This window comes from Paralichthys olivaceus, chromosome 2, assembly GCF_024713975.1.
Source record: "Paralichthys olivaceus isolate ysfri-2021 chromosome 2, ASM2471397v2, whole genome shotgun sequence".
NCBI classification, from domain to species: Eukaryota; Metazoa; Chordata; class Actinopteri; order Pleuronectiformes; family Paralichthyidae; genus Paralichthys; species Paralichthys olivaceus.
Window position 1 is genome coordinate 20,656,062 of NC_091094.1, and position 25,774 is coordinate 20,681,835.

Consider the following 25,774-nt stretch of genomic DNA (forward strand, 5'->3'; position numbering starts at 1 on the left):
AGAAGAACACACAGTTAGTGTAGTTTTTGGAGGCCTGAGATTACACTTTTTATGTGTTTTGTTTTACCAAAAGATGACAACTCTCTTAGGTTATACTTTCTGCTGCCACCTTTGAATATCACACTTTTTAAAACTGTTACAAACTTCAAGTGATTTTCAATCAATATTGTAATACTTAGGTTCTACAGGATGGGATGACATAGAGAGATTGAGCCAAAACAATCACACATGCGTTAATTTGTTGAATATATTATTTTATTTTAACATCATCATCATAGTTAACTTTTGATTTCCCCTTCATTCATTTAAAATGATCACCTCTGAATGTACACATACTGCAAACTGTCAAAAATATACAAACAAATGCAGGCTTGTGCTATAGTCTGGTCAAATGTCTAAAAAACAGTGGCACTGGGGAGAGAGAAAGAGAGAGAATGAAGGCAGGAGAGAGAGAGAGAGAGAGAGAGAGAGAGAGAGAGAGAGAGAGAGAGAGAGAGAATAGAGAGAAAGAGACATTGAAACCGGTAGAGACATGCACAGCATCATTGTGAGCACCAGTTACAGTCATCCAGGTGCACGGTTCTTCCATGGGATCCATGTGGAAAAGTACATACATGTCTTCACCTGACAGCGCGTCACAAAGCGCCTGCCACATATCAAATAATTAAAATTGGAAAAAAAAAGGTTGCTCGTTAATGGAACTGTTAGGCACATCATTGTTTTTTATGGTTTTACATTTTCTGGAAAAGTCTGAGTTACTGTAAATGTAGAATGCTTCAACAAAAACAAGGGAGAAAAAAAATAAAACATACAATCGAAGAAAAGAAAAATAAACAGCTTTCAAAAAAAATCATTTTGGAATCACTGTCTTGTTCGTAACTCAACGCTGTTACATAATGTGTGTGTGCAGCTGTGTTAATGTACGTTTGTGTGTATACATAGCTGGGTGCATTTCTGTAGAACCAAGTGGTAATATGAGCTAGTACTTGAGGTGTATTGTGGGTTGCTTGCTTTGATTGGCTGACAGTCATCCAATCAGATACTCAGGTCTTTGGGGTTGTCCTTGTAGGTCTTCTTGGGCTCAGGGAGCGAGGGCCTGGACGACTGACTGGTGTCGGTCTTGAGCGTGCTGTAGTACTCTCTCACCTTAGCCGCTACGAAATTGTCATCATCCTCTTCATCTTCCGAGTCGTCTCTCCTGGGACTCCTGATCGGGGAGATGTCACGTCCCAGGCTTCGGGCTCCGTATTCGCTCTCTGGAGTACTATCTCTGCTGGCGTAGCGCCCGTCCCTCTCAGTCCTCTCAGGTGAGCGCCCCCTCAGCAGTGAGCTGTACCTCTTGTAGGCTGAATCTGAGTCAGGGGTGCGCACTCTGGGTAAGGTGGCGTCTCTCTGGCCCCGAGACGCCATGTCCCTCAGCAGGCTGTCCCCCTTGTAGGCTCTGTCCATGGAGGAGGCTCTCAACAGCAGGCTATCCTCGCCGTACAGGTGATCCTCCCTGTGCAATGATGGAACCGTGGCCTCTCGGTTCAGGCGGTCCAGAGCCGGGGGCTCTCGGAGGATGCTGTCCTCAAAAGGGAGGCTGAGTTCAGGAGCCTTAGATGGCTCCTTCAATACGGCCACAGCACTGTTGGGCTTTTCATTGCTGTGGCTCGGTCTCTCTGGGGAGGCGTACCGGCGGTAGGGGTCTGAGGAGTGGGCGTGGCGTCTTGTGGGGGAGTGGTGCCGAGAGCGGTGGGGAGACCTGTGGGGAGACCTGTGGGGAGACCTGTGGGGAGACCTGTGGCGGCGAGGCGAGCGATAAGGAGAACGATAGGGAGAGCGGTGGCGGTGGTGGCCATGGTGTCTGTCAGGTGAGCGACCCTTCTGATGGCTATCAAGGGTGTTGTCTGCGCTACGAGACCTGCCATGCCTCCTGTCGGGCGAACGGTGGCGACTACGGTGGTGCCCGCTGGAATGGTGGTGGTGGTGGTTGTCACTCCCCTTGCCATCCTTCTTCTTAAACAGCTTGACAGTAGACTTTTTCTCCTTGTGTTTTCCCGTGCTGGTTTTCTTGTGAGGGGAGCTGTGGCGGTGCTTGGAATGGTGCTGCTTGCCGGTGCGGGTAGACTTGTGACCCGACTCCTTCTTGCTCCGGGATGGTTGTTGGGGTTCTGGTGGGTAACTTAACTCCGATGGTGCGTTGGTTGGGGGTAGGGTGTTCACTTCCGCAGCGTTTTGTAACCCTGCGGCTGCGTTGGCTGTGATGCTGTTGTTAGGGCTGCCGTCTGCAACACAGTGTGACATACAAACCAAGGTAGGAGGATGAAACAAACAGGTAGACTCTCAGTGACCATGCTGTATCACTCAGATATGAAGCTGAGCACATTTTCAATAGAAAGCCATTCTGATGTTAATGCCAGCAAAGATGGCAAGTTGTTAGATGGCACAGCGACAGCCAATGATACAACATGAGTGTAGCTACACATGAGAATAAAAGGCAGTGTCACAGTTGTGAAGCAGCCATCGCTTGAGGACCCATGTTACCCACAACAAACCTGTTACCAGGGCAACCTTGGGTCACCTCAATGGGACTTGGCCAGTCCGGCGACTTAACTGGAGGCTGGTTACAGTCAGTGCCAACGTGCTGCATGTTGTTTGATCGTACTGATTAGCCATGCTCTTTCATGCACTTTCATGATGCCTTCGACGAATCGTAAATGTTTCAAGAAAATATAATGCTCACGATGAGATCCAAAGACTAATGCCTTATAGGTTTAGTAGACATTTTACTGTAGTTAGTCTTAATAGCTTTGCTCAGTGGATTTTATCTCTCTGGTTTCAGTAAATCATCTATTTAAGCAGCCACCACATTTTTATTATCAGATTTAAGATGCAACCTTACCTAAGCTCTGTGTCTATATCTTAAGGAAGGTCTAGAAACTGCAGAGCAACGACCACAGTGAAAAACTGTCTAAAGAAGCAAAGACACTGTATCTAAACCAGTTAACAAGAACAAACGAGCGCTGTGCATTTCACCTATGGACTCGTTGGCCAGAGGTCAAATGCAAATGGCGCAGACATACAGTATGCATGAAGAATCCATCACAACAGCTACGGCAGCGGCGACACTGGCAGTGCATTTTGGGTGAATGAATTTGTATGCATGGAGTAGAGCACGGGCACAGGTGATCTGAGGCCACACCACACACATCAGGATGGAGGGAGAAAGAGATCGAGAGAGAGAGAGAGAGAACGACAGGAAGAAGCCAGACGACAGCGAGGGACAGTTACAAACCGTGGTCTGATTTTGGAGGACAGAGGCCTCCCCCATCTTGTCATTTCTCATACATGCAGTGAGATGGGGAGCGACCATCCCTGAAGGAAGACAAGAGCCCAGTGCAATACGGGGGAAAGGGAGAAGATACACAGAAACAGAAGAAAAGAGAAGAACACAGTAGTTTAGATCCCCTGAAACCGACATAAAGGAAGAAAAGGAGAATTATTGTGTTGATTTTTTCAATGAAAAAAAATGTGTTTATTTGATCATTGAGTCACTGAGAATAAAGAGACAGTCCAGGAAATACCCCAAACCCTTCAGTGGAAAACACCAGTTACAGAGAAAAGTCCTGCATGTGCACACACACGCACGCACGCACACACGCACGCACCCACACACACCTAGAGATGTGAACACAGAAGCAGCAGAAACCCAAAAACAGAAAGTAAAGACAGTGAGACTTGCACATTCAAAACAACAGTATATGAAGCAGTTTACATTGCTGACAGAAATAATAAAAAGAAAATACTGGCAGACTGTCAAAAGGTTGTTCCAACTAAAAAGTACAAACAATGACCCAAAAATATACAACTTTACATGATGTCGTATCAGATAGGGCTGTCCTGAACTCCTCAAAGCTTCGGTGGTGGCCATTGAAATCAAATGTAAGTCAAATGCTGCTAATCTAGCCCAAAATTAGAATAAACAATAATAACATTATTAGTTATTCTCAGTTTTTCAAGGACATTTTTAATCTTAACAGTGAGTCTAATGTTACTTGGACAGTGACAAGTTTCGAGCCCAGGCAAGTCAAGCGTGTTGGATATAAAACTGGCAAACCTACGATTTTGGTAATTAAGAAGCAGCTTAGATGTTGCTAAAGTTAAACTGAGGCTTGAAATATTTGCCAATAATTACCTCCACCAAGGAGGTTAAGTTTTCACATGTTGTTGGTTGGATTGCTTGTTTGATTACGGAAAAACGATGAAACTGATTTATACGAAACTTGGTGGAAGGATGTGGAACAGGTCAGGAAGTAAACATTTTGGTGTGAATCCAATCAGTGGTCAGATCCAGGAACTTTTTACTTTAACTTTAACATTGGGAAATAGGACTTTTTTCAATTTTCAGAGTTTCCAGGGAATAATTCATGAATATGATGAAAATCACATTACTGAAACGTGAAAGTTCTACAGAGGTATTCGGGACAGCCCTAGTATTGGTGCAGGTACAGATGGCACATTCTTAGCCCAAAAAAAATAACACTGATGAACTTTTCAAGACAAGTAAAAGTATCTCCACTCAAAGTAAAAAAAAAACCCAGGTATGATGACTTGTTACTATCAATCAAAACTGGTCAATACGATAAAAAAAAAACTTCCATAAATATTATGGAAAATAGACATTAGAAGGAAAAACAATCCAATTTACACTTTTGACAAGTTCATGCAGCAATAGACTTTTATCCATTAATATGTGGCTTGGATTCATGGCTCTGTACACGGAACAAAAATACTTGTAAAAACGCATCTATTCTTTTCATCACTGTACAAAATGTCTTTATAACTGGAGTGGCTCTTTTTCTTTTTTCAACAGGGATGGGTGGAGTTCCTATCGTCACAGCTTTTCAATGACATTTACAGTGGGTGCAAATAAAATCCATGGATTAGTGAGTAATGTCAAGCACAGTATCGTGAGAGTTTTGTCTTTAAAATGGTAAAAAAAGAGCATCAAACTGCCTTTTGTTCTCCTCAATACAGGTCACTTAAAACCCCAAACGAGTTCAGTAGCTTACATTCACCTTCAATAAATATTATAAATATGTCCTAACCAGAGCTGCGAGATATCCCATTTTATCACAGGATGCAACTTTCTCTTCCTCTCAACGCTAAACTAGTGTTTAAAGAGGAATCAGAGGCCATCAATATCACTTCTTACCCACAAGATACATTGATTTTTTTTCAATACTCTGTCATTCAAACTCTGTAAACAGTTTCTATTTTCATGAAGCACTGAAATCAGACCCACCACCTTCCTGTGAAGTCCCAGTGGAGTGCGTTTGCTCAGTGGCCAGAAGGTGAGGAAGTGACAGCGGGAAGACACAGAAACTGAGAGCAGGTGAGAGCAGGGCAGGGGGACAGCACCCACGGGAACACCCTCCACCCCCTGCTCCGCCTTCACCCCCCGAAAAAATCCCAAAGCCCAGGATTGACCTCCACCAGAAAGAGAACCACGACCAACCAAAGCCCATCTAACCCTCCCTGGTGGGTTTGTCCCAGGGATGAGTGGAGGGTCCTGGGAGGGCAATAAAGTTCTTCCCCCTCTTTCCCCTTCGACCCACCACTGTCCACAGGGCGTCCCCCCTGGCTCAGGGTGTGAAGATGGGGGAGAAGGGAATGTTTTCGTAGATTGACCCACCATATTCCGGCACAGAGCCGTCACCCCTCTTGAGCACCAGATGGACGCGCCGGCCTCCGCTCTTGATGAGCTCGATGGCTCGTGCGTGCTTCATGCCCTTTGTGCTCTCGCCGTTGATCTCCAAGATCTCATCACCAACCTATGGAGAAATAGGAGCAGGGGAGGAAAAGGCAGGAGGGAGAGTGTTGGGTGAAGGTGCAGAAGGGAGAGAGAGCAGAGGGAGACCGAATTCAGAGAACAAGTGACAGTGGGGAAGAGAGTATACCACAGGAAAGATGAGGTTCAAAGGGACACGATGACAGAGGAGGGGAAGGAGAAAGAGGACAGAATGAGAAGACGTTACATATCCAATCATCAGAAAGATAAAGTGCAACAACAGCAACATTCTAAATTAACAGTCTTCAGAAAGGGCAAATTACATTGGAGCGCAGCAACTGTGACAACGAGAGAGGAAAAAGGGAGAAAAAAAGGAGCCAGAAAGAAAAAAAAACAAGACTTTTTGCTTCCTAATTCTTTGCCTCCACGCCTCAAGTTATCTGTCAGCGTTGTCTGCACCGAGGGAATTCCTCTGGCAGAGTATGGATCTCTCTGTGACACCGCTCTCTGCCTCACAGAGCAGCTACTATTAATATCTCTGCTAATAAGGTGCACTTACACAAATGTATGCATGTACAGAAAGTGCTAATACATGCACACCCACACATGTCCTAACTGTAGCACATTAATGTATGTAAAAAAAACCACCTTATAGCTCAAACATACTGTAAATACTGCTCTCTCCGTGCATATGTAAACACACAGGGGAGAATCCATTAACCCTGTGCTGCATTTTCAATCAAGCAGCCTGGGAGAAGGGCTACATGGTTTATACAATCAATCAAAAAATAAAGGTTAAATATCACAGTTTCATGGCAACTTCTGCGGCATGTATGAACGCCACTACATGGGCATATTCTGTCAGTGGGCATACTGCATGTTGGAGGCTACCATATTCACTGAAGCATAGCTTGCAGTAATTGGGAGGAACACGTAATTATATTGGTAGATAATATTATTCTGAAGGCTATTAAGTGTATGAGGCAACATCATCCAGCCCTCAGTTTTTTTCAGATGACTTTATGTATTGATGGCTATTGGGACGTGGAGAGGATTTCAACAAATAAGATAACAAATGTTTCAGAAACCGATAACTGATCCTAACTTCAAGTTTCAAGGTGGGATATAAAGTTAATCAAAACACTAATATAGAAGAATAAAGTAAAACAGGTGATCTGGATCTATCCATTATTACTTATCATGTGTTTTGGGAATCCACAGAAATAAGCTTAAGATAACTATGATGTAATTCATTTATGGACTCCAGTCACAGAATAACTGTTGGCCTCACCATTATAAAGTTAATCAATTCCCATTCAGATCAAGCACTCATTTTCAAGATGCAACAAATATTTTATAATTCAATGCAATAGTAAACAGTATAGATTTGTGGTGTGTGAATGCTGGATGCTGTTTGTGTCCGTACCCTCATCTTTCCGTTGCGTACGGCCGCTCCGTCCTCAGCTAGCCTCAGCACGTAGAGGTCCATGTTGTATTCTCTGCCTCCGCGCAGACTGAAGCCAAAGCCTTTGTTGTCTCGATCCAGGTCCACTGAGTAGAACTCAGTGTCCTGATGGAGATGGACCACACATACACACACAGAAAGACAGGAAAGGAGAATTTGCATCAAGGTCACTTTTGTGATTCAGATTTGTATGTGTGTGTGTGTGTCCTTTGAAGTGGACTCCTATTTCAGGAACATGGGACAAATGTCATCTTCAGGAAACTCAGACTTTTTCTTTAGCTGTGTGTGTGTGTGTGTGTGTGTGTGTGTGTGTGTGTGTGTGTGTTTGTGTATGGGTATGTAAGGTGTGTGTATGGGTATGTGTGTGTGTGTGTTTGTGAGAGTGCATGCTTCTGCTCAGGTGTAAGGATGCTGAATTATTGATGCCTCGGGCTGTAGGTGGACAAAGAGAGGGGGCACAGGCAGAGCGAGGGAGACAGGGAGAGAGAGGGAGAGGGAGCCGGGCAGCACAAGGACATGCAGATGGCCATAGCAGTTCCCATCTTCATGCCCTTCTAATCTCCTCTGCTGAAGAATCAATGCTATCAGTGAGAAACATCTCTACACCGCCAGATTAATTCAGCAGCGAACACCGTGGACTGAGGGGTTACTTTGAAAGCAAACAGGCTGTCCTCAGCGCAGCCCCCGATAATGTGGCCAAAAAGACATAAAAAGGAAAATAAATAAATGAGAAGGCACCTTGTTTGTCCTTGGGAAGACGGGTGGGTGGATTGGTTGACGCATGGAGGATAAATAAGTCTGTGGGGGCTACAACAGCTGAATGGATGAGTAAAAAGGCGAGTGTGGATGTGGATGGACTGCTGGAGTGTAGATTACCAGGGTGTTGGGTGGAGGGATGTATGAATGGATTGACAGGGGAATGGATAACCATAATGTCCTTCTTACCTGAGATGAGACTTGTGTCGGGGGCTGGGGAGGAGGTCCTTGTGGGGGTTTGAATTCAAACGATTCTTGTTTTGGTTTGGTGTTGTTCCTGAGACGGAGAGACAGCAGTTAGTAAAACATTTAAAGCAAACAATGATCAATTAACTGCATATTTTCAACATTTTGCTTATGTCCAGCCATATATTTTATTCTGGGACACCACTAGAGCAGTTTTATATGATAGACTTCTCAAAAAAAGGCCTTATGTATCTCAAACTGCCTGTTATGCAGCCCCTCAGTTGAAGCCTCCTTTAAACCACCCTCGGTTCTAATGCATGCTGACGCCTACAAACGGGCAGAACACAAGATATTTTGAGCATTGGCTTATTCTCTTATGCTTAGTATTAACTAAAACTAAGCAACGGAACATAAGGGACTGGAAGGGACAATTTTTCAAATCCAAATCCGTCAATAATTTTGTCAAAAATGTTTCAATGAAAACCTGCTTATTGTGAGACATAACAGTAGATTCAGTCTTTCAAACACAACCCATATAAAACATTTGTCTATATCTGCTCCTTAAATAGTTGTGTTTGATGAAAATGGGCTAAAATGTTGCTATAAACATCCAATATGTCACTTAGGCCACTAGTGGTCTCTCAATCTAACAAAATACTTAGTTTGATGATGCCACGAAGCAGCGTGGATTCATGGGAGTTGTTGATTTCACCACCATCGGGATTTAAAATCTACCTGACATAACTAGGTCTGAAACAGGGGTTTTTCTCTGAGTTTGAATATTGTTGCACACATTTTTGATAATGTAAGTAGGCTACACAAGTCACCTAAATATTCACAGTGGTATTTAGACATTTTAATCAATAATTGTGACATTTATATCTTAAAGTGGAGATGAATCTACTGTCCCAAAATACTAAAGCTAACATTGGTGGTAAAATGGTATTATGCTGTCCTCAAACAACTGTATAGCAAACCTACAACATTACTTATATGACAGAAAATATAGAATAACATAAAAGGTCTCCTTTAAAAACTCTTCTTATTTAAATTACAATGCCCCAGCATTCGTTTCCCAGCATGCTCCTTACCTGGCCTCCGGGGCGGCCTGTTGCTGAGGTGTGTGAGTGGTGGTTATGGTGGCAATCTTCTCTGCATTGGTCAACAAAGATGCATTTGACGACTCTGAGAAGGAACGAGAGAGAAGAAAAGAAAAGGAAGAGACTGTAAGGACATTTCTTTAAACAAATGTGAGGCTAATTTTGAAACTGCCACATGAATAAAAATTACTGGGTTTGGCAAGTTGAAGCAAATAAATTGGCTTCATATAAAATGATTAAAATGAAAATAAGAAAAGTGAAAACCATTTCGCGAATGGATTTGGCAAATTATTGCTTTTCATAGCAGCAAGTCCAGAACATTTTTCACACTGTCCAACAGCCTTTCTGCCTCCAGCGAACATCAAACTCTCAAATGCTGCACTGAATAAATTTTAGTGACATTTGCTTTTTCCATACAGCTTCTAATTCAGTACATTAGAATTTGCATAAAAGTGCTCCATTAGAAATGTCTCGCAAGAATCTATGTGATGGAATTAAATCCGTATTTTAGACATGGAACATTTTCATTTTGCAGCTTGAACACTGGCGTCGATTCAGCAGCTGTCATCTTCAAACATTAGCTGACCTATGGGGATCAAGGCGACATCCATACACCAAGTTTTCATTTTAAGAGGCATCAACTCCACTAAGGATACACCAGCCATCCACAATACAGCAGTAGTTTATGTAGGCGCTAAAATTAAGAAGTCTGGAATTGCTCTTGTCCCCAGTTTAGTTTGAAAACTCTGGGGCAGCGTTTTACTTGAGGTCTTTTTCTGATTAGTCAGGCTCCTATCACATGACCCCTTTCCAGAGGAAAAACAACTGGCATTAGACTCTGGTACCAGAGTAGAATGCTACATGGATCAATTACAAGAGTGGCTGACCTGTTGTCTTTGTTAATAGCTTTTGTGCAGTTAAATTCTGCATTTTACAATGAGAAAACTGTTTACATGCAATGGAGACAAGCTATTATTCCAGCAATCTGCGACAATTCCTGAGTCCACGCTCATGTCCAGTGTACGTGACAAGTGTTTCTGTGATATGTGTTTTCAGATGTGTTTGCATGGAAGGGGATTAGAACTGATATGGAGCCAAAACACTAGTGTGGACAGAGATTGTTTTAGTTAAATAAAAGCCCTATTCAAACTAAAAAGTAGTAATACAGATGTAGCCCCACACCAGCCCCTGAGCCTCCTCCGCCATTTAACAAAGATTTGGGGACGTCAGAGTAAAACAGCGCTTGTGCTGTCAGTTATTTTTTTAGGTTTATTTTCCAAATGGTGCACATTTCCTTTTGGACTGATGCTCCACTTGTCTGAATGAGAACTGTCACTTGGCGCAGCGAAGGCCATAAAAGCTCCTGGTCATTCCGTCTCTTATCTTTGATTCAATTACTCTGAGTTATCAATGAATCACGCTGGGCCTTAATGACAGAAACACATATCATTATTCTCCTCTTGCTGCGTAAAGAATCCTTTCTTCTTCTTAACAACCTAATTGTTCTTGGCCATCTCGAGGTATGCTTTATTTGATTACAACTCTCCTCTGCTCTCCTCTGTTAGTCGCTACTCCCTATTCCTCTCACGGTCAGTTCCTCTCTCATCTATTCATCTCGTCCACTTCCATCAGTCCCTTCGAAGCCTGTTGGCTTATCTCTTTGATTGACCGCTCCCCCAAGAGAGAACAAAGTCAACCAATCGAGCTGCAGTGTGGGTGGGGCGAACTTCATTTTGGACTGTGGAGGGGGAGAACCTTCTAGTTTGATGTTTTAGCTTGGGCCTCAGCAGGAGGTTTCTGCGTCTGTGTTACATTCCCACACATTTTCTGTTGCTCATTTCTCACTTCCTCAGCTTGTCCCTGTAACCCTATTCGCCCCTCCATCTGCTCATTGGCAAAACCCTCTCATCCGGCTTCCTCTCTCCATTATGCTCTTCTGCAACTGTTTTCTGTCTGGAAATTAATCGAAAAAGCTTTTGTTTCTCTCTATCTTTCCGCTTTGCTCACAGGCCGCTGCCTCTTTTCTCCTGGTTCCCTTGAAAACATTTACGACGTGCAGGAGAAGCACTGAACTGTTTCTGTAATTTGTCTCTGGCCTTCGTTTTATGTCCACTGCCCTGAACGGACAAGAGGAAGGATGGAGAAAAGGTACAGTCAAAATTAGATTTTGAGAAAAAGGAGTGGAGAGGGAAAGAAAGGGAGAGGAGATAAATGAAGTTGGATGATTGTGCAGCACAGAATAGCCCAGGTTGTGCTAAAAAATGGAACATCGTATCAGCACAGGCGCGTCTATCTGCCCTCTCTCACACAAGAGAGAGTCTATGCAGCAGAGGCATAAGCTTTAATGAAGGCGTGTGTGTGTGCATTGGGAAGTGTCATGCCTGTTTTCTGTGTTCCCACACAGGGGAGCAGGGAGCTCAATGGAAAGAAGCTGAACCTGGCCTCACCTTGGAAAAACTTCATGCGATTGTATAATTCACGTCAGAAAGTTTAGACAGGATTGATCCACACAAAAATAGTCCTGCTCAGCCATGTGTAAACACAGGCGACGAGAACAAGTCACTCAGAGACACAACTCAACAACGCAAGCCACAATCTTTCCCCGTCACTCTCTCTCGGCCTGCGTGTGAGGCGGCGTCGCTTTGTTTGACACATGCACGTAAACACAGACCGGAAGATTCAGATAAGGCACATGCCGTTATTTCTCTCCCTGTGTTTCTTCTTGGCAGAGCAATTTTTTCTCCCCGTTCTCATCAACCGCTCTGCAGCAAGACAAAAAAAACCCCCCACACTTTTCATCTATAAGAAGTGATCCGGAAAGAAACGAACCGCAGACAAATAGATACAGTTTCTAGTGTGTAGGTTGACAGGGAGTATCGCCTTCCTCACGCACATACACACACACACACTTATACACACAGACCCACACATTTAATTAAACGGTATTTGTGAAGCACGCCAGTTTGATCTGTCAGGACAAAGTGGAGAGAACTCTCAGCTGCACAACACAACGTGCACAAACCTTTAAAAACTTTGGCTAAAAAACACAACATCATATACAGAAGAGGTTCTGACTTTCTCTCCTCACCCAAACCTTGCCCTAAATCGAAACTTAACCTAACCTCAAACTAAACCCAAGCCTAACCATAACCTAACCATAACCTAACCATAACCTAACCTAAACATAACCTTGTCCTAACCTTAATCTAACCCATTTCCTAGACTTAATCTTAACCTACCCTTAAGCTAACCTGAATTTGAACATTACCTAAACCTTAACCTAACATAAACCTGAGCCTAACCTAAGGCTAAAGACATGTCTTCACCTGTAAGTTGAATGATTTAAATTATGGGGACTTTTTTGTCATCGTAAGTCCCTGTTATGTGATTGTGTAAACAGATTTAGGTCTCCACAACATGAGTAATACCTGGACCACATCCCCCACACACACACACAGAATACCATAACAGCTACATTACTCTTGCATGTTTTAAAAGTGCAGGCACGCTGAGGGCAGAAATGCAAAGGCTGGGAAAGTTCCCAAATATCCCTACTGATGAAGAGCACTGTCAACACTGCGGGGGCGATTCAGTCTCTTTGAAAGCAAGTGAAGAAACTCCGAGCTTTATGTAATACTACAGGCATGCATAAGCACCACCGATGAGGGGAACAACGCAAGTCCTGCTCCTCAAATACACTCAGTCTCTGTAACAACACTAATAATAACTGATGACTGTACTGTTTGACATCCAGCATTATGACATGGAGCCAGAGACACTTGCAAAATCTGTAGTCCTAGTTCAACAGTTTTGAGGAACAAGCTCTTGCTGAATGTGAGTTTTTGGCTGAAGGCTACCAGCTGAATGAGTTAATATCAGAATGTGCCAGTTAGCAAGATTCCTTCCCCACCCTTGAAGGCACCTCTGAGGGTCCTTGAGGGTGCCCCCATTTTTGCAGCAGTGTATCATGGGAATATAAATGATGATGAGACAAAAAAAAAAAAAAATCACATTTAATAGCGGAGCTTAATTTGGGAGGCTGACTTAAACCGTCTACTCACCGTCTCCAGGAATGATGCGTAGCGTGACGGTGTTCCCGGCCTCCTTGATGAGGTTGACAATGTCAGAATGCGACTTGTTGGTGATGGAGCATCCGTTCACGGCCAGGATGCGGTCGCCAACCTTCAGCTTCCCGCAGCGGTCTGCCGGGCTCCCCTCGATGATGCGCCCTATTTTGTGGGGCATGGCAACACATGCATTGCCAGCTACGGTCACCATTGACATGTGATGCGTGTTTCAGTGTGAAGTGTTGTTGGATTGTGAGTGGAGAGAAGGAAAAGGAAGGGATAAAGGGGGGAACGGAGCAGAGAAAGAGGATCAGAAAGTTCTGTGTTAATTCAACAGCCAGCCGAGCAAAAGTCGCAGAGAGAAGCTGATCAGAATTACGGGAGGAACAAAATGCAAGCGTTGGCAAAAGGAGAAGGGCAAATTTCAACAAGCTCCACAAAGAATCTGTCAAACTGTAATTCTCCGTACTTTTCCTGTAAATTGGTTTTTCAAAGCACTGGGGAACCTGAGCTCAAAGCAACATTCATGTGTCTATTCTTCTGGTTCACTTAGATCTGTGGCAGCATCACATTTCTAAAACTGGTATCATTAGAACATTTGTATGAAATGTGTTGTCTACATCTCCAATGCCTGCACCTGCAGAAGGTTGGAGACGGCAAACATATAGATCTGACTACCTAAGCTTAAACTCCCCCCGAGGTCTCTGAGCAACCCAACCCCTTCTCTCTCTCTCTCTCTCTTTGAATCAGTCACTGCAGAGAGCGAGCATGCAATCACTCCTTTCTTTCCTCTTCTCACTTTTCATTGTCATTCTTCCACTGCCTCTGTTCTCACTCTCTTTTGCACCTCTACATACTTGTCTAACCCTGAGCTCTTCCTGCCACTTTAACTGAATCCATCCATTCTGAACTATAAAAATATAAAGTGTGGAATCACACATAGAGAGATGGAGAGAAATGAAATAAGGTGTTACATTTTTTAACAAAAAAATAGCTTCTCTGAAAACCAAATGTGGTAGACTAGTTTCTGACGTGGTACACAACAGATTTGGTTTGTTTGTGCTGCCAATGACTTTCCATTAGATTTTTACGGATTTTTATGTTGGGTCAAATCAAACGGAGTTTCAACTGCCTGCCCGTTCATTCTACTCTGAGCTTTGCCCGTTTAGTGAGAAGATGAGCATTTCAGTTTTTTTCAGTCCACCCACACTGACAGAGATGAGAGCACGGAGAACAGTGGAATGCCACGGTGGTGTGGGCAGGAAGCCACGACAGTTGGGGAAGAGTGCATCGCAGAAAAGACATTATTAGTTTGTAAAAGGAAAGAAGAGTCAATTTGGACAGAATTTATTTGCAGGGATGTGTGATATCAAACAGCAGAGCCACTGTAAGGTTAAAAAACCCATGTGGTATTTACAGCTAAATAAATTCATAAATAAATTCATAAATAGTAATTTGGAGTCATTGCATCTCTTTGATCGTACACCGTAAAATAAATAAATATAGTTCACGTCGATCATTTCCCCCATTTATCCTTCATGTAGCTCTCATTCTCATCAAGTTGTCATTAGTCTTTCAGCGCTAACCTCCTCAGCAGAATCCATTTAAGTTCAGCTGAATAATACAAGTGCCTTATGTAAGACCCACTTCACTTGTGATCAATTACAAAGGCCTTGTGTGAGTGTAGCAGCAAGCGAAAGAAAAGGTTCGGGTGTCTTGGTTTGACAGGCCCAGATGAAAATGAGAAAGACGAAGCACTTCTTTCAAGAGGATTGATATCGATCTGGTTGGACTGTAAACAGCAAGAAAGAATCTGTGGGGCTTCTCAGGCTATTTCGTGTTCAGTGGTTTTACAGATGATTAAAAGGCAGCACATGAGATAGAAGATATCTCTGAGATAGAAGCCTCCAGTGATTAGGAAAAGCCAAAGAGTGTGTTTCATGTTATGTCATGTGAAACTGAGTTTTGTAAAGACATGTATGTATGTACAATCTCTTACCAAATGTGGTGCCAGCTTCGGGCCGCGACACGGACGAGACGATGACAAAGCCGAATCCTTCGTTCTCGCCGCGGTGGATCTCCACGTCGTATGGCTGCATGGTGGAGGAGGGGACGGAAGTGGAGTTGGCATTGAGGGGCTGGGAGGAGGTGGTGGCAGCCACGGCCGAGACGACGGTGTTGCCGCTGCCCCCTGCCCCTCCACCCCCTCCCCCGCTGCCGATGCCAGAGGTGGAGCCGCTGCCGGAGCTGACGGTGTTGAGGGAGTTCTGGCTGCCCTGCGGGGTGCGCTTGCCGATCTCCTCTGTTAGGCTGGGCGCCTGGGTGCTGCTGTGGTGGGAGGATGCTGGCGACGGAGGGACGTCTCCCTCTGCTTTAGCTGGAGAAGGCAGAAAAAGTAAGAGGGATGCAGGTATGCCGATTAGCATTGGAGAGGTAATCATGTGGAAAATGCAGAGCAGATGGATTTATGGAAGAAATAAAGAGGAACAAATTGTAGGCTGGGTAGGTGAGATAGAACAGAAGCAGCATATTGACACCGGGAGATCAAGAAGAAGATGAATATGAAGAGATTAAAACTAAACCAGTCGGTATTCAGGAGAAACTGGAGATGAAAAAGCTGAGTAAGATACTCATGCATAATAAGGCAAGATAACAATTAAACAAAACTGTCAAGATATGACAACACAGCTGACTGTAACATCATCTGTACAATCTGAAAATAAAAAAATAAATACAGAAGTTTTTTCTCTCCTAACACAGCCACTTTCTGTTGATATGATCAAAGACATGCTGGCACAACAGCTAAGGGAGAAGAGCCTCTCCAACAATCTCCTCTCGGATCTGTTTTGAACAAAAGATGAACTAAAGATGCGGCCCGCCTCTAGCATCTGGACATTTCATTCCACATTTCATTTCCTGTAGAGCTGCTTGGAGGACGGTGCCTCATATTCTCGGCGCTCAGAGGCAGACGGGGGAGCAGCAATGCACTAATGTCTGGCCACTGTCATCGGGCTGAGGGTTGACCTCCCTCTCCATCATATTTATGGGCCTTTCTTTATCGCCTGCTGCCGAGCAGTGCTGAGCAGAGCTGGGGACAGGTAGTGATGGGGCGGGGGCGTTTGCACGCGGTGGCAAACCGTTACACACCCAGACTATTACTGAGGAAGTAGAGGTGGGAACCCCTGAACACAGTTAAGCAGGCCCCTGGCTCCTAAGGGCTGTTTAGTGACTGAATACTGTTCAGCAGAGGTTGTGCTGGTGTGTTGGAATCAATACAAATGTACACATCTGATTTTGATTTAGTAAACTCAATGATTTTATAATAAAACACATTCATACCAAACACAATTACTGACATGCTTGATTATGATGACAGCAACTACAAGGAAACAGACACAGTGTTGAATTTGGTGTGATTTGGACACATATTGATAAACTTTGAATAAACAGACAACCAGCGCTCTGTAGCAGCAGCGGATGGAACTCATCAATGTAAGTGAGATTAGTGATCACAATGACAAGCATGCTCTAAACAACAACTGACTCTCCAGTTCAAGTCTTTGTGCAGCAGCAGAGTCTTCAGGGTTGTGCAGACTACACCCTGCAGTTGCTCTTCACTTTTACTGCAGGTTACGTTCACACTTTCAAACAAAAAGCTGCAACCAGCAACACCACAGGCCAAGCAAACGGCCCATTTCAAACACACGTGTTTAGAACAGACACAACAATAGTTTTAAATAAAGGAGCAATCTGGCGTTCTTATAAGTTCACCTCAGCCTTTAACTACATGTTGCCCACGCGCCTGCCCTTTTATATTTTTTTTATATTTTCTTTCTTTTCTGTTTTTATGCATTTAAAAAATATATATTTATTTTATTTCCTTTTCTTTTAATGTTACTTTAACATGTTCAATTGGGCTAATATTTTGAATTACTATTAAACATATTATTCAGTGAAAATCCTTAAAATCTGTATCAAATAATATAATAATGCTATTAATAATTAGCATTTTTTTCTGCAATAGCTATTTAATGCAATCACATTCAGTAATTATCACTATATATTGTATTTATATAGTAATAGTTATATAGTGTTCATAGCTGAGTCCACCATTCCCATGCTGGATTAAAGTAACACAAGCGATTGACTGAAAACTACGGATGCATTTGATCCAGTGTACTACTGTCTCACTGTTTCACAGCTGCTCACTTTTCAATATTTCTATGAGCTCAGTGTGAGCTGTTAGATGAGGAGTTATGTTGAAGTTACAGGCTGCACACTTCCAGCTCCTCAGCGAGGGAACTGTGCCGAGCTCTGCTGCCGTGTGGAAAACAACTTGGCTGTGAGCAGCAGAAGGTTGTGGTTGAGGGCGTGATAAAAAAAAAAGGCATGGTATTGAATCACTCCTTTATCTGAACAATGTGAAGCTGCTTGGCTGCATTGTAAACAAGTAGCATAATTACACAAGGAGTACTGAATCACACTTACTGTTACCAAGGTAACAATGGGTGTCACAGAGTCAGCTTGGACTGGAATTAGTGGAGTCTTTTCTCACTTACGCCTTATGTATCAAATTTGCCTTAATTGACACTGTCTGAGCATTTTTTTGAACTTGAGCCATAAAATATATCAAACAAATTGTGGAAAGAACATTGACCCGTTAGCACCCGTTGTTTATTTAACAATTTATGCTCGCTGGTCTTGATCCCCCCTTGCTTCTTACCGGTGTAGTTGGTTTTACGTCGCACAGTGAGGTTGACGTGGCCCTGCTTGGCCGCCTGCTGCATCAGCTGCACCACCAGTTGGTGCGACTTGCCCACCACCGCTGTGCCATCCACACATATCAGCTCATCGCCCGACCGCAGGCGCCCGTCCTCGTCTGCAGCACCGAACTTCACTATGTGGCCGATATAGATCTGTTATACAACCAGAGCAGATGGACGAGACTGGTGAGACTGTGATCATGAATGGGTAAAGACAGCCATTAGCTGTGTGCTCTGGTTTTCATGTTACATATGTGAAAAATGCATTTTCCTGAATAGAAGAATCACGCACATAAATAATTAGGAGAAGAATTTAAAGGCATCCTATCTTTCACAGCAGCTATAAAGATGACATGTCTGCCGCAATTTAAACTTCACTATTATGTCTTTACTCTTCTTTACTGCCTGCTATATTTGTCACCCGAGTCTAACTCTAAAGTAAATCATATCTCTTTTTTCCCTCTCAAAAACGCAGTGCAGACCAGTGAACAAGAACAGAAAACTTTAGTTCTTTATAAAAGGAAAGAAAAAAGCGGTGCATGCGAGATAGATTTTTTTTTTTTTGACTGATTGAGGCTACGTTGGCCAGATCAAAGAGTAACTGTGTTGCAGAAATCACTGATCTGAATGTGAATCCAGCACAGAAGCTCAGAACGACACAGAGGAGAGGCAGAAAAACAGATGCAGTGAAACATCCTACTGCTCCGACTGGTGCTGGGAATAATACGGTCTCCTTTTCATCATGCAGGTTACTTGACAGTTATAGTTAACAGATTTCACAGAGTTTTAGACGGACAATTGAGGCGACTGGAATGCGAACAGAGGGATTCAGCTATGAAAGAAAGTTTGAGAGAGATAGAGACTCACCGGCTCTCCGGGCTCATTGCCTCCGAGGATCCTGAAGCCGAACCCTGTGTCCTTCCTCCACAGGAAAATGTCCTGCTCCTGGAAGTCTGGAACTGTAAAATCAACAATATTATCATTTACATCGCTGTATTAATATAGAGCAAAGCTCATGGGGGTTTCAGTCCGAACATGCAATGAGACATTCAGTTAAACCCCTTCATTTAAAATATCATGCAGACCCTTGGTATATAGAGGAATGCAGGCAACGGTGGGGCCAAAGTGAATGCTCTTAGGGAATCAAACCACCCGCCATCTTATGTCAACATGCAATTAATCATCCTCCCAACTGTTCTAAGCTTTGTCACTAAGGAGGCACTTTGCACAAACAGTCTGTCTGGAGGCTCTGGGAAAAGAACAAACAACCGATCCATCAAGAGATAAAAGGATGTATTTTGGGTAAAGAGCGTAGGTATAGGGCTTAAATAAACTATCAAAAGAAAAGATACTCTCATTCATCGGTTCCATAATTAGAAATGGTCAGGCTTCAACTCCCCACTGATGTCTGAAATAGCACTGCTTTATTTTCTCTTAGCTTAATAAACAACGTGTTCAGTGACTTTCCCCCAGAGTGGACATTAGTATTTAAATGGCCCACGCTGTTTCTTTTATGAAGTGATATGCGACATGCAGCTCCATTTCTACTCTTGCCTACAGTAGCACTTCCCACCAAAGACATACCTCGATGGGCTTTGTATTATTGAGCAGAGGGTGTGAGTACATCTAGTTCACAGTCCACTCCCATCCATAGGAGACAGAAATGCATGTGTGTGTGTCTGTGTGTGTGTGTTTGTGTGTGTGTGCTAGTCACTAGAAAGGTGATGTGCTGTCAAAGAAGTATTGCACTGTAGCGACTGACAGCTCATGGTTCATGAAGCAGGGGACCCTCGGGGGTTACTGGGGAGCCAGGGGAGCGAATGAGTGTGAATGAATCTGGCCTCCTCCTACACATACACGAGTGTATCTGCTTTAAGCATGTGTATATTTATTCACATATGCATGTATGTGCATGCACTTGTACAGCCACAGCTGTGTTGTATTGACTGAAAAACACGCACCCGGGAGCAAACTCCCAGGGAGATTTCCTTTTGCATTAGTACAGTTCTGCCGCTGCCAAGGCCACAACCGCCACCGAGAGAGTCAGCACGGTGGCAGAAGGCGTGAGCAGCCTGCTTCCAATCTGTTCCTTCAGTCAACAGTTAAAATCCCTGCGGAGCGCAGCTATCTCTTCCCATCTATCACACTGTAACTGCGGAGGAAGTCAGGGGCTAACTGTTGCAATTTACACCTGCACGCAGGAGGGTCAACTGCTCAGTTACACCCTGCTCCTGCTGATTAATAGATCCATGAGTGATCTCCGAGGTGAGGCAACTGAGCATGAGGGGATCGATCAGGTGGCCGGACCTGTGCAGAGCTATGACTGTGAGAGGGTGAGGGCTGCAAATACAAAAGCATGGGTTGTTGGAAAGGGGGGGGGAAATTTAAATGGAAACTTCAAAATAAAGGCAAGTAAAGAACAATCAAGTTCTTCTCTAACGTCTCTGGCTTTGGGTGTTACAGGCGTTTAATGTTGAGTGAGTTTTTAAGGGGATTTTCTTTTTCTGCAAAATCGTTTGCCACATTGCATCTGAAGAGCTTGATCTATGCAGAAGTTTTCCATAGCGCTAATCTTGTCTCAAGAAATGTACCTCCTGTAGCAGAGGCTTGAGTCCTATGGGATGCATACTGCAGGATTTTAGGAGCAGAGCTCAGTGCAGTGTGAGGAAGTGGAGGATTTACACCTGCTGCTACAGGCCTCCTGTTATCACCATCATTCCTCTTTGTTCCTTCTTATACATAAATCACAATCTCTTGATCTCCCAAAGCTTGACCTTTTTCCTTTCCTAACATTTCTCTTTCTTATCCCCTTTTATGTGTTGCCATGTCACTTGGATTTCTTTATCCTTTGTGCTCCCTTTTGTCACTGAGCAATCTGGTTCTGAAAAATACCCTTTAAGACTCCATCACCTTAATGACAGGTATGTAGACCCCCACCTCTTTTTTTCTTTCACTCTCCATCTTCATTCTTAATTTCCGTTTTAAATATAACACTATTGTCCACTCACTTAATGACAGCTTCCCAACAGGCATCTACGCTTCTAGTCCACGCTGAGCCCTTCTTTTACTATTTTCTTCTTTGCATGCAACCAAATAATGAAACTCCCTGACAAGTGGCACCTGGGAAAGTGATCGGGCGTTAAAATTTCTCAACCCTCTCAGACTCCCGTTTTCTTCCTAACTTTACAGTGGATCTGTGGGTTATTCTTTTTAATTGGAGCTATCTTCTTGCTTTGGCAAGACTGGACAAGGAGGGGGATACGTAATTCACTGACATCAACTACACTATTGCTGCTAATTAAACGTCCATGTGTCTCTAAAGGGAAGTCTGGTGTAAAAGTGTGTCAATGGTGCCAAAGTCGACAGCTGGACCAAAGTGGCGTCGAGTAAAAAGGACTGGACCAACATTATGTGGACCAAAATCAAGCTAATGCTTTGGTGTTGAATGAAAGAAGAACTTTAAAAGAACTTTTTCATTTTGGGAAATGTGCTAATTCACATTCCTGTTGAGATTTAGTTGATGTCTGTGTGATATGCATAAAGCTAGTGGCAGCAAATGATTAGCTTTAGCTCATCACAAAGTCTGGAGGGGAAGGAAACAGCCAGCCTGGCCAGGTAAAACAAATCTGCCTACCAGCCTGAAAGCTAAATTTTACAAATTAACATGTTGTGCGTTGTTTGTAAACATAAATATCAATGAGAGTATTTCCCAAAATGCAAACTATTATTAACTAAACATGTAAACATTACATTCAATTCTTTATTGTTTTCATTGTTAGTTCTAGGTGAATTGGTTTCTGTGTTATTTTCATGTTAGCAGTATTAATACACTCAGCTGCCAGTTTATTAAGTCCACCAAGTTAAGTTAGACTAGTCTTGCAACAGTCCTGAAACAAATCCAGGTTGCAATGATTGCAAAGTTCAGTTTTGTTTGAACAGTTTTAGAGAGATGCTGAATCAACTGTATGGTCTATTTGGAGGTTTTAAAGGGTTATTCACATGCTTCTCGGGAGGTCTAATTTCCAAAGTTGTGAAATCGTTGTTACAACTTCAGTGTGTTTGTATGCTTTGAAGTTGGAATTTGGGAGAAAACAAGAACGCTGTATAAGAAATGTGTTGTGTTTGTGTTAAGAGCGTTTAAATATCACCTTAACGCATCTTTTCAATACTAACAAAGAGCATTGAAGAAGGATTAGAAGAATGACTGAAGAAGACAGACAAATGAATAATAAAAAACGTAGGCACTTAAATCATAAAAATGTCTGTTTGGTGTTAGGTGTTTGTGAAAGATGGAAGTTTCCACTAGAAGCAGCTATTCAGAGCTGATTGTAAAATTATGTTTAGTGTTTAATAAGTGATGATGTCAGCCGCTTTGCAACTCAAGTCTCAAGATTATCCGAGTGGTCTTTTACGACTTTTGGTTGTGTTAATGTGAATGTTCCCAGTTGGGAACTAATCCTTCGGTGTATTCAGACACCTCATGAACGCACAATAAGTTAGTGAGGGTGTTTCCATTCCATTTGTGCAACCACTTTAATATCAATGACGGTAGAGTGAATAAAAAATATGACCACTAACAACTTAAATCATCTCTTCTCTAAAACAATGTCCACAAACACTGAACATTACATTTTTATGGAAGTGTGGTTAACTGCAGGACTCCATGTTAAAACATCCCAAGCACCAAACTGCGACCACATCTCAGGACAAGAGGAAAAGAACAGGTCGGGTTATTGTTGCTTTTGTGTAAGAATTTAAACCAGTTACTTACATGCACGAGACTTACAGCGTCTCTCTTCCCATTTTGCCTCTCCAAAACGTGCTGTACCATTTTAAACACCCCAGTGAGCCAACAGCCCCATGCAGCCCTCATCCAACCGCCACCAAAAATTTATATACTTACGCCTACTTTCATACATGCTCCTGGACTGGGCCCAGATCTTAAAAGGGTCTGGTTTTCTCTGGATGGTCCCGTCCGCCGGGATGTCCTGGGGGGGCAGGCCTGGCAGGGGCTGAGAGGGCGGCGGGGGAGCGGCGTTCTCGTTGAGAGGCGGGGCCAGGGACAGGTGCACGGGCGAGTCTGTGTGGGCGCTCCGGTGGCTGGAAACGCTATGCTGGGAGCTGTTCTGACTGTCCTTCCGTGATAACTGCTGTTGGAGAAGCAGATCAATATCATTTGACTATTGACAATCAGCTGTGGAGGAGCATGGAGGCGGAATTCAGCACTGACAGACGGGTGGAGATTAAAAATGCATGATCAGCAGTAGGAAAGAAAAGAGGGAACCGGGGTGGTGGTTTGTGAGAAGAGAATCAGACCATGAAAAAATGAATTTTTTGAGGGAGGAGAAAGATTAAAGATTGCTGCTCCTCTGGGTAAAAGTAAAAACAGATTCTATGAGTGTACAATGTCAACCACTGTTGTGTTGCTGCTTAATTCAAAACAAGGAACAATCAAGATGTTTTATTTTGGTGAATTATTTTAGCAAACAAAGGCAGAAAAAAAGACCTCAATGGTTTCTCATGATTAAGTCATTCAGCTGTGGGAAAAACGGAATTGTGGCTCAATTTATGAGAGTACATTGTTCATTCTTTTTGTTTAACAGTAGAGAATGTATAAACAACAAACTGCATCCCCTGCTGCATGTATAAACATATTCACAAAGAGTAAAGCACTCGTGCGGTTTGAAATGAAGGGAGAATTTCCGTGGTTGAGCCAGTAATGTAAAACTCCTCATAAATTGCCACTGGCCCCTCAATAACATGGGCACTTAAGTGCCCGCTCAAGGATTTGAGAAGAGCGGCGCTTGAGCAAAGTAAAGCACATACAATCCTGACCTTGAGTACAAGTACCATGCGAGCAGAAGTAAAAAATCCTTCCCATGACCTTTGTCACGATGTCTGGATGCACAAAAACATACACCTTAAAGCTGAGGCAAGCGGCTCATCTGTTCTCAGAGTGTTTGGCTTTCAAAGCGCAGCCATGTCTTCAATAAATTCCAACTCATTACTCCCTGAATCAGCCTCCTACATCTCAGCAATTCATGTTTATATTCATCATCCTTGTTAGAGATTAAAGATAAGAACCTCGACGCTTTAGCAAATATAAAGTTGCTCACTCCATCAGCGTTATGAGCGTAACTTCACTGTGTTGTGTGGTGAAGTAAAAATCAATGGGCTCATACAATTAGTCACAAAACGTTGGCCTCGTTTGGTGCTGAAGTTGGACCTCAAGACTGATGCTTCCCACTGACGGAACAGATTTTTTGGCCTTTTTCATTCCATCAAACAAAATGGCACCTCCATACATCATCGACGTAGCGTCTTGTTTTCTCTCCAAGTTTGATGCACACAAAGTCCTGCTTCCCTTTCAAAAAATGACTACAAATCTCTTGTTCGTTATAGATGTATTAGCTTTGACCTTCTGCAGTCACTGTGCACCCTCTGTGCTCCAGGACTGCTCTAATACATTCTCCTGCTCCAATAACTTATTAAGGAGACAGAGGGAGGGGGAGGGGCCGGAGCAATGAAAACAAATCCTTGCAGCTTCTCCGAGACTCGGCTCCATCCTGCTTTACCACCAGCAGGCCAGACTTCACCACCTCAATACATCCCAACACAGGCAGCTATCTTAAAGGGATAGTTCACCGAAAAATTTAAATATACTCATTATCTACTCACCACTATGCCGATGGAGGGGTCGGTGAAGTGTTTGAGTCCACAAAACACCTTAGGAGTCTCAGGGGGAAACAGTGTTGCAACCAAGGCAACCTCTTCTTCAGACGTAATAAAACAACAGAAAAAGAAATATAACATGCCTCCATTCTGCTTGTGTGGTGTCATCCAAGTGTCTGCAAGCCCCGACATTTTTACTCAATTCAAAATGAGGTCATTTAGACCCTAAAAGTCCACAACCGGAAGTGGACATTCTAGCGGACGGAGCAATGCGAACCTGCACCCTGCACGTGCCCTTGGGTGAGAGTTTGTGTGCTTTTCCGGTGCGTCCGCGAGAGTGTGAACGTGCCTCTGAGGAGGATATCAGAGGACATTTAGGATAAAAACACGGTGTAAATGAGGCCGTTTCAAGTCGAGTTTGATTGTCGGGGCTTGCCCACACTTGGATGACACCACAGGAACAGTATGAAGGCATGTTATGTTTTTTTTCTGTTGTCTTATTACGTCTGAAGAAGGGGTTCCATTTACTTGAATTGTTTTGGATTTGGCTTCAACCCTGGTTAAGTGTCCAAAAGTGTTTCGTAGAATCAAACACGTCACCCACCCCTCCATCTGCATAGTGCTGAGTAGATAATGAGTGAATTTTCATTTTTCGGTGAACTACCCCTTTAAGTTTGTTTTGTTGCCCACAAACTCTATTCATGCATAAAGATCATTATCAACCATCACCTCTTTTATCTAATATTTGTCAAACCATCACCATCTACAGCTACAGCCCATACACCACCACACCTCATTCACCCAAAACTTTCCACCTCATCTACTCAGCATCACATACCCTGCGAGTGTAATCTTTGAACGGAGGTGCCAGCTCAAAATCATCCTGCAAAAGAAAATTGACAAACACACGTTTAGTCAGAAAAGTGTCAACAGTGAGAATGCATTAATGCAGCGGATATCACAGGACAAGGCCATTGCTTGGTTGAGATTGT

General features: G+C 43.3%; 1 protein-coding gene across 11 annotated transcripts in view; it reads right to left on the reverse strand.

Annotated features, from left to right (window-relative positions):
• Positions 1 to 233: 233 nt before the first annotated feature.
• The window catches only part of magi1b (membrane associated guanylate kinase, WW and PDZ domain containing 1b), a 132,425-nt gene continuing 106,884 nt past the window's right edge, over positions 234 to 25,774 (reverse strand). For 2 of the 11 annotated variants that reach the window (XM_069511149.1, XM_069511166.1), the window contains exons 14-24: positions 25,621 to 25,665; positions 23,014 to 23,260; positions 18,978 to 19,069; positions 18,071 to 18,263; positions 15,347 to 15,724; positions 13,342 to 13,545; positions 9,272 to 9,365; positions 8,184 to 8,271; positions 7,200 to 7,343; positions 5,678 to 5,816; positions 234 to 2,267 (exon numbers count right to left, since the gene is read on the reverse strand). In XM_069511149.1, coding sequence (XP_069367250.1) covers positions 1,036 to 2,267; positions 5,678 to 5,816; positions 7,200 to 7,343; positions 8,184 to 8,271; positions 9,272 to 9,365; positions 13,342 to 13,545; positions 15,347 to 15,724; positions 18,071 to 18,263; positions 18,978 to 19,069; positions 23,014 to 23,260; positions 25,621 to 25,665 — 2,856 coding nt within the window. In that variant the 3' untranslated portion in view covers positions 234 to 1,035. Of the gene's footprint in view, positions 2,268 to 3,277; positions 3,358 to 5,677; positions 5,817 to 7,199; positions 7,344 to 8,183; positions 8,272 to 9,271; positions 9,366 to 13,341; positions 13,546 to 15,346; positions 15,725 to 18,070; positions 18,264 to 18,977; positions 19,070 to 23,013; positions 23,261 to 25,620; positions 25,666 to 25,774 lie in introns of all 11 variants that reach the window. The other 9 variants (XM_069511179.1, XM_069511198.1, XM_069511206.1 and 6 more) reach the window with 8 other exon arrangements.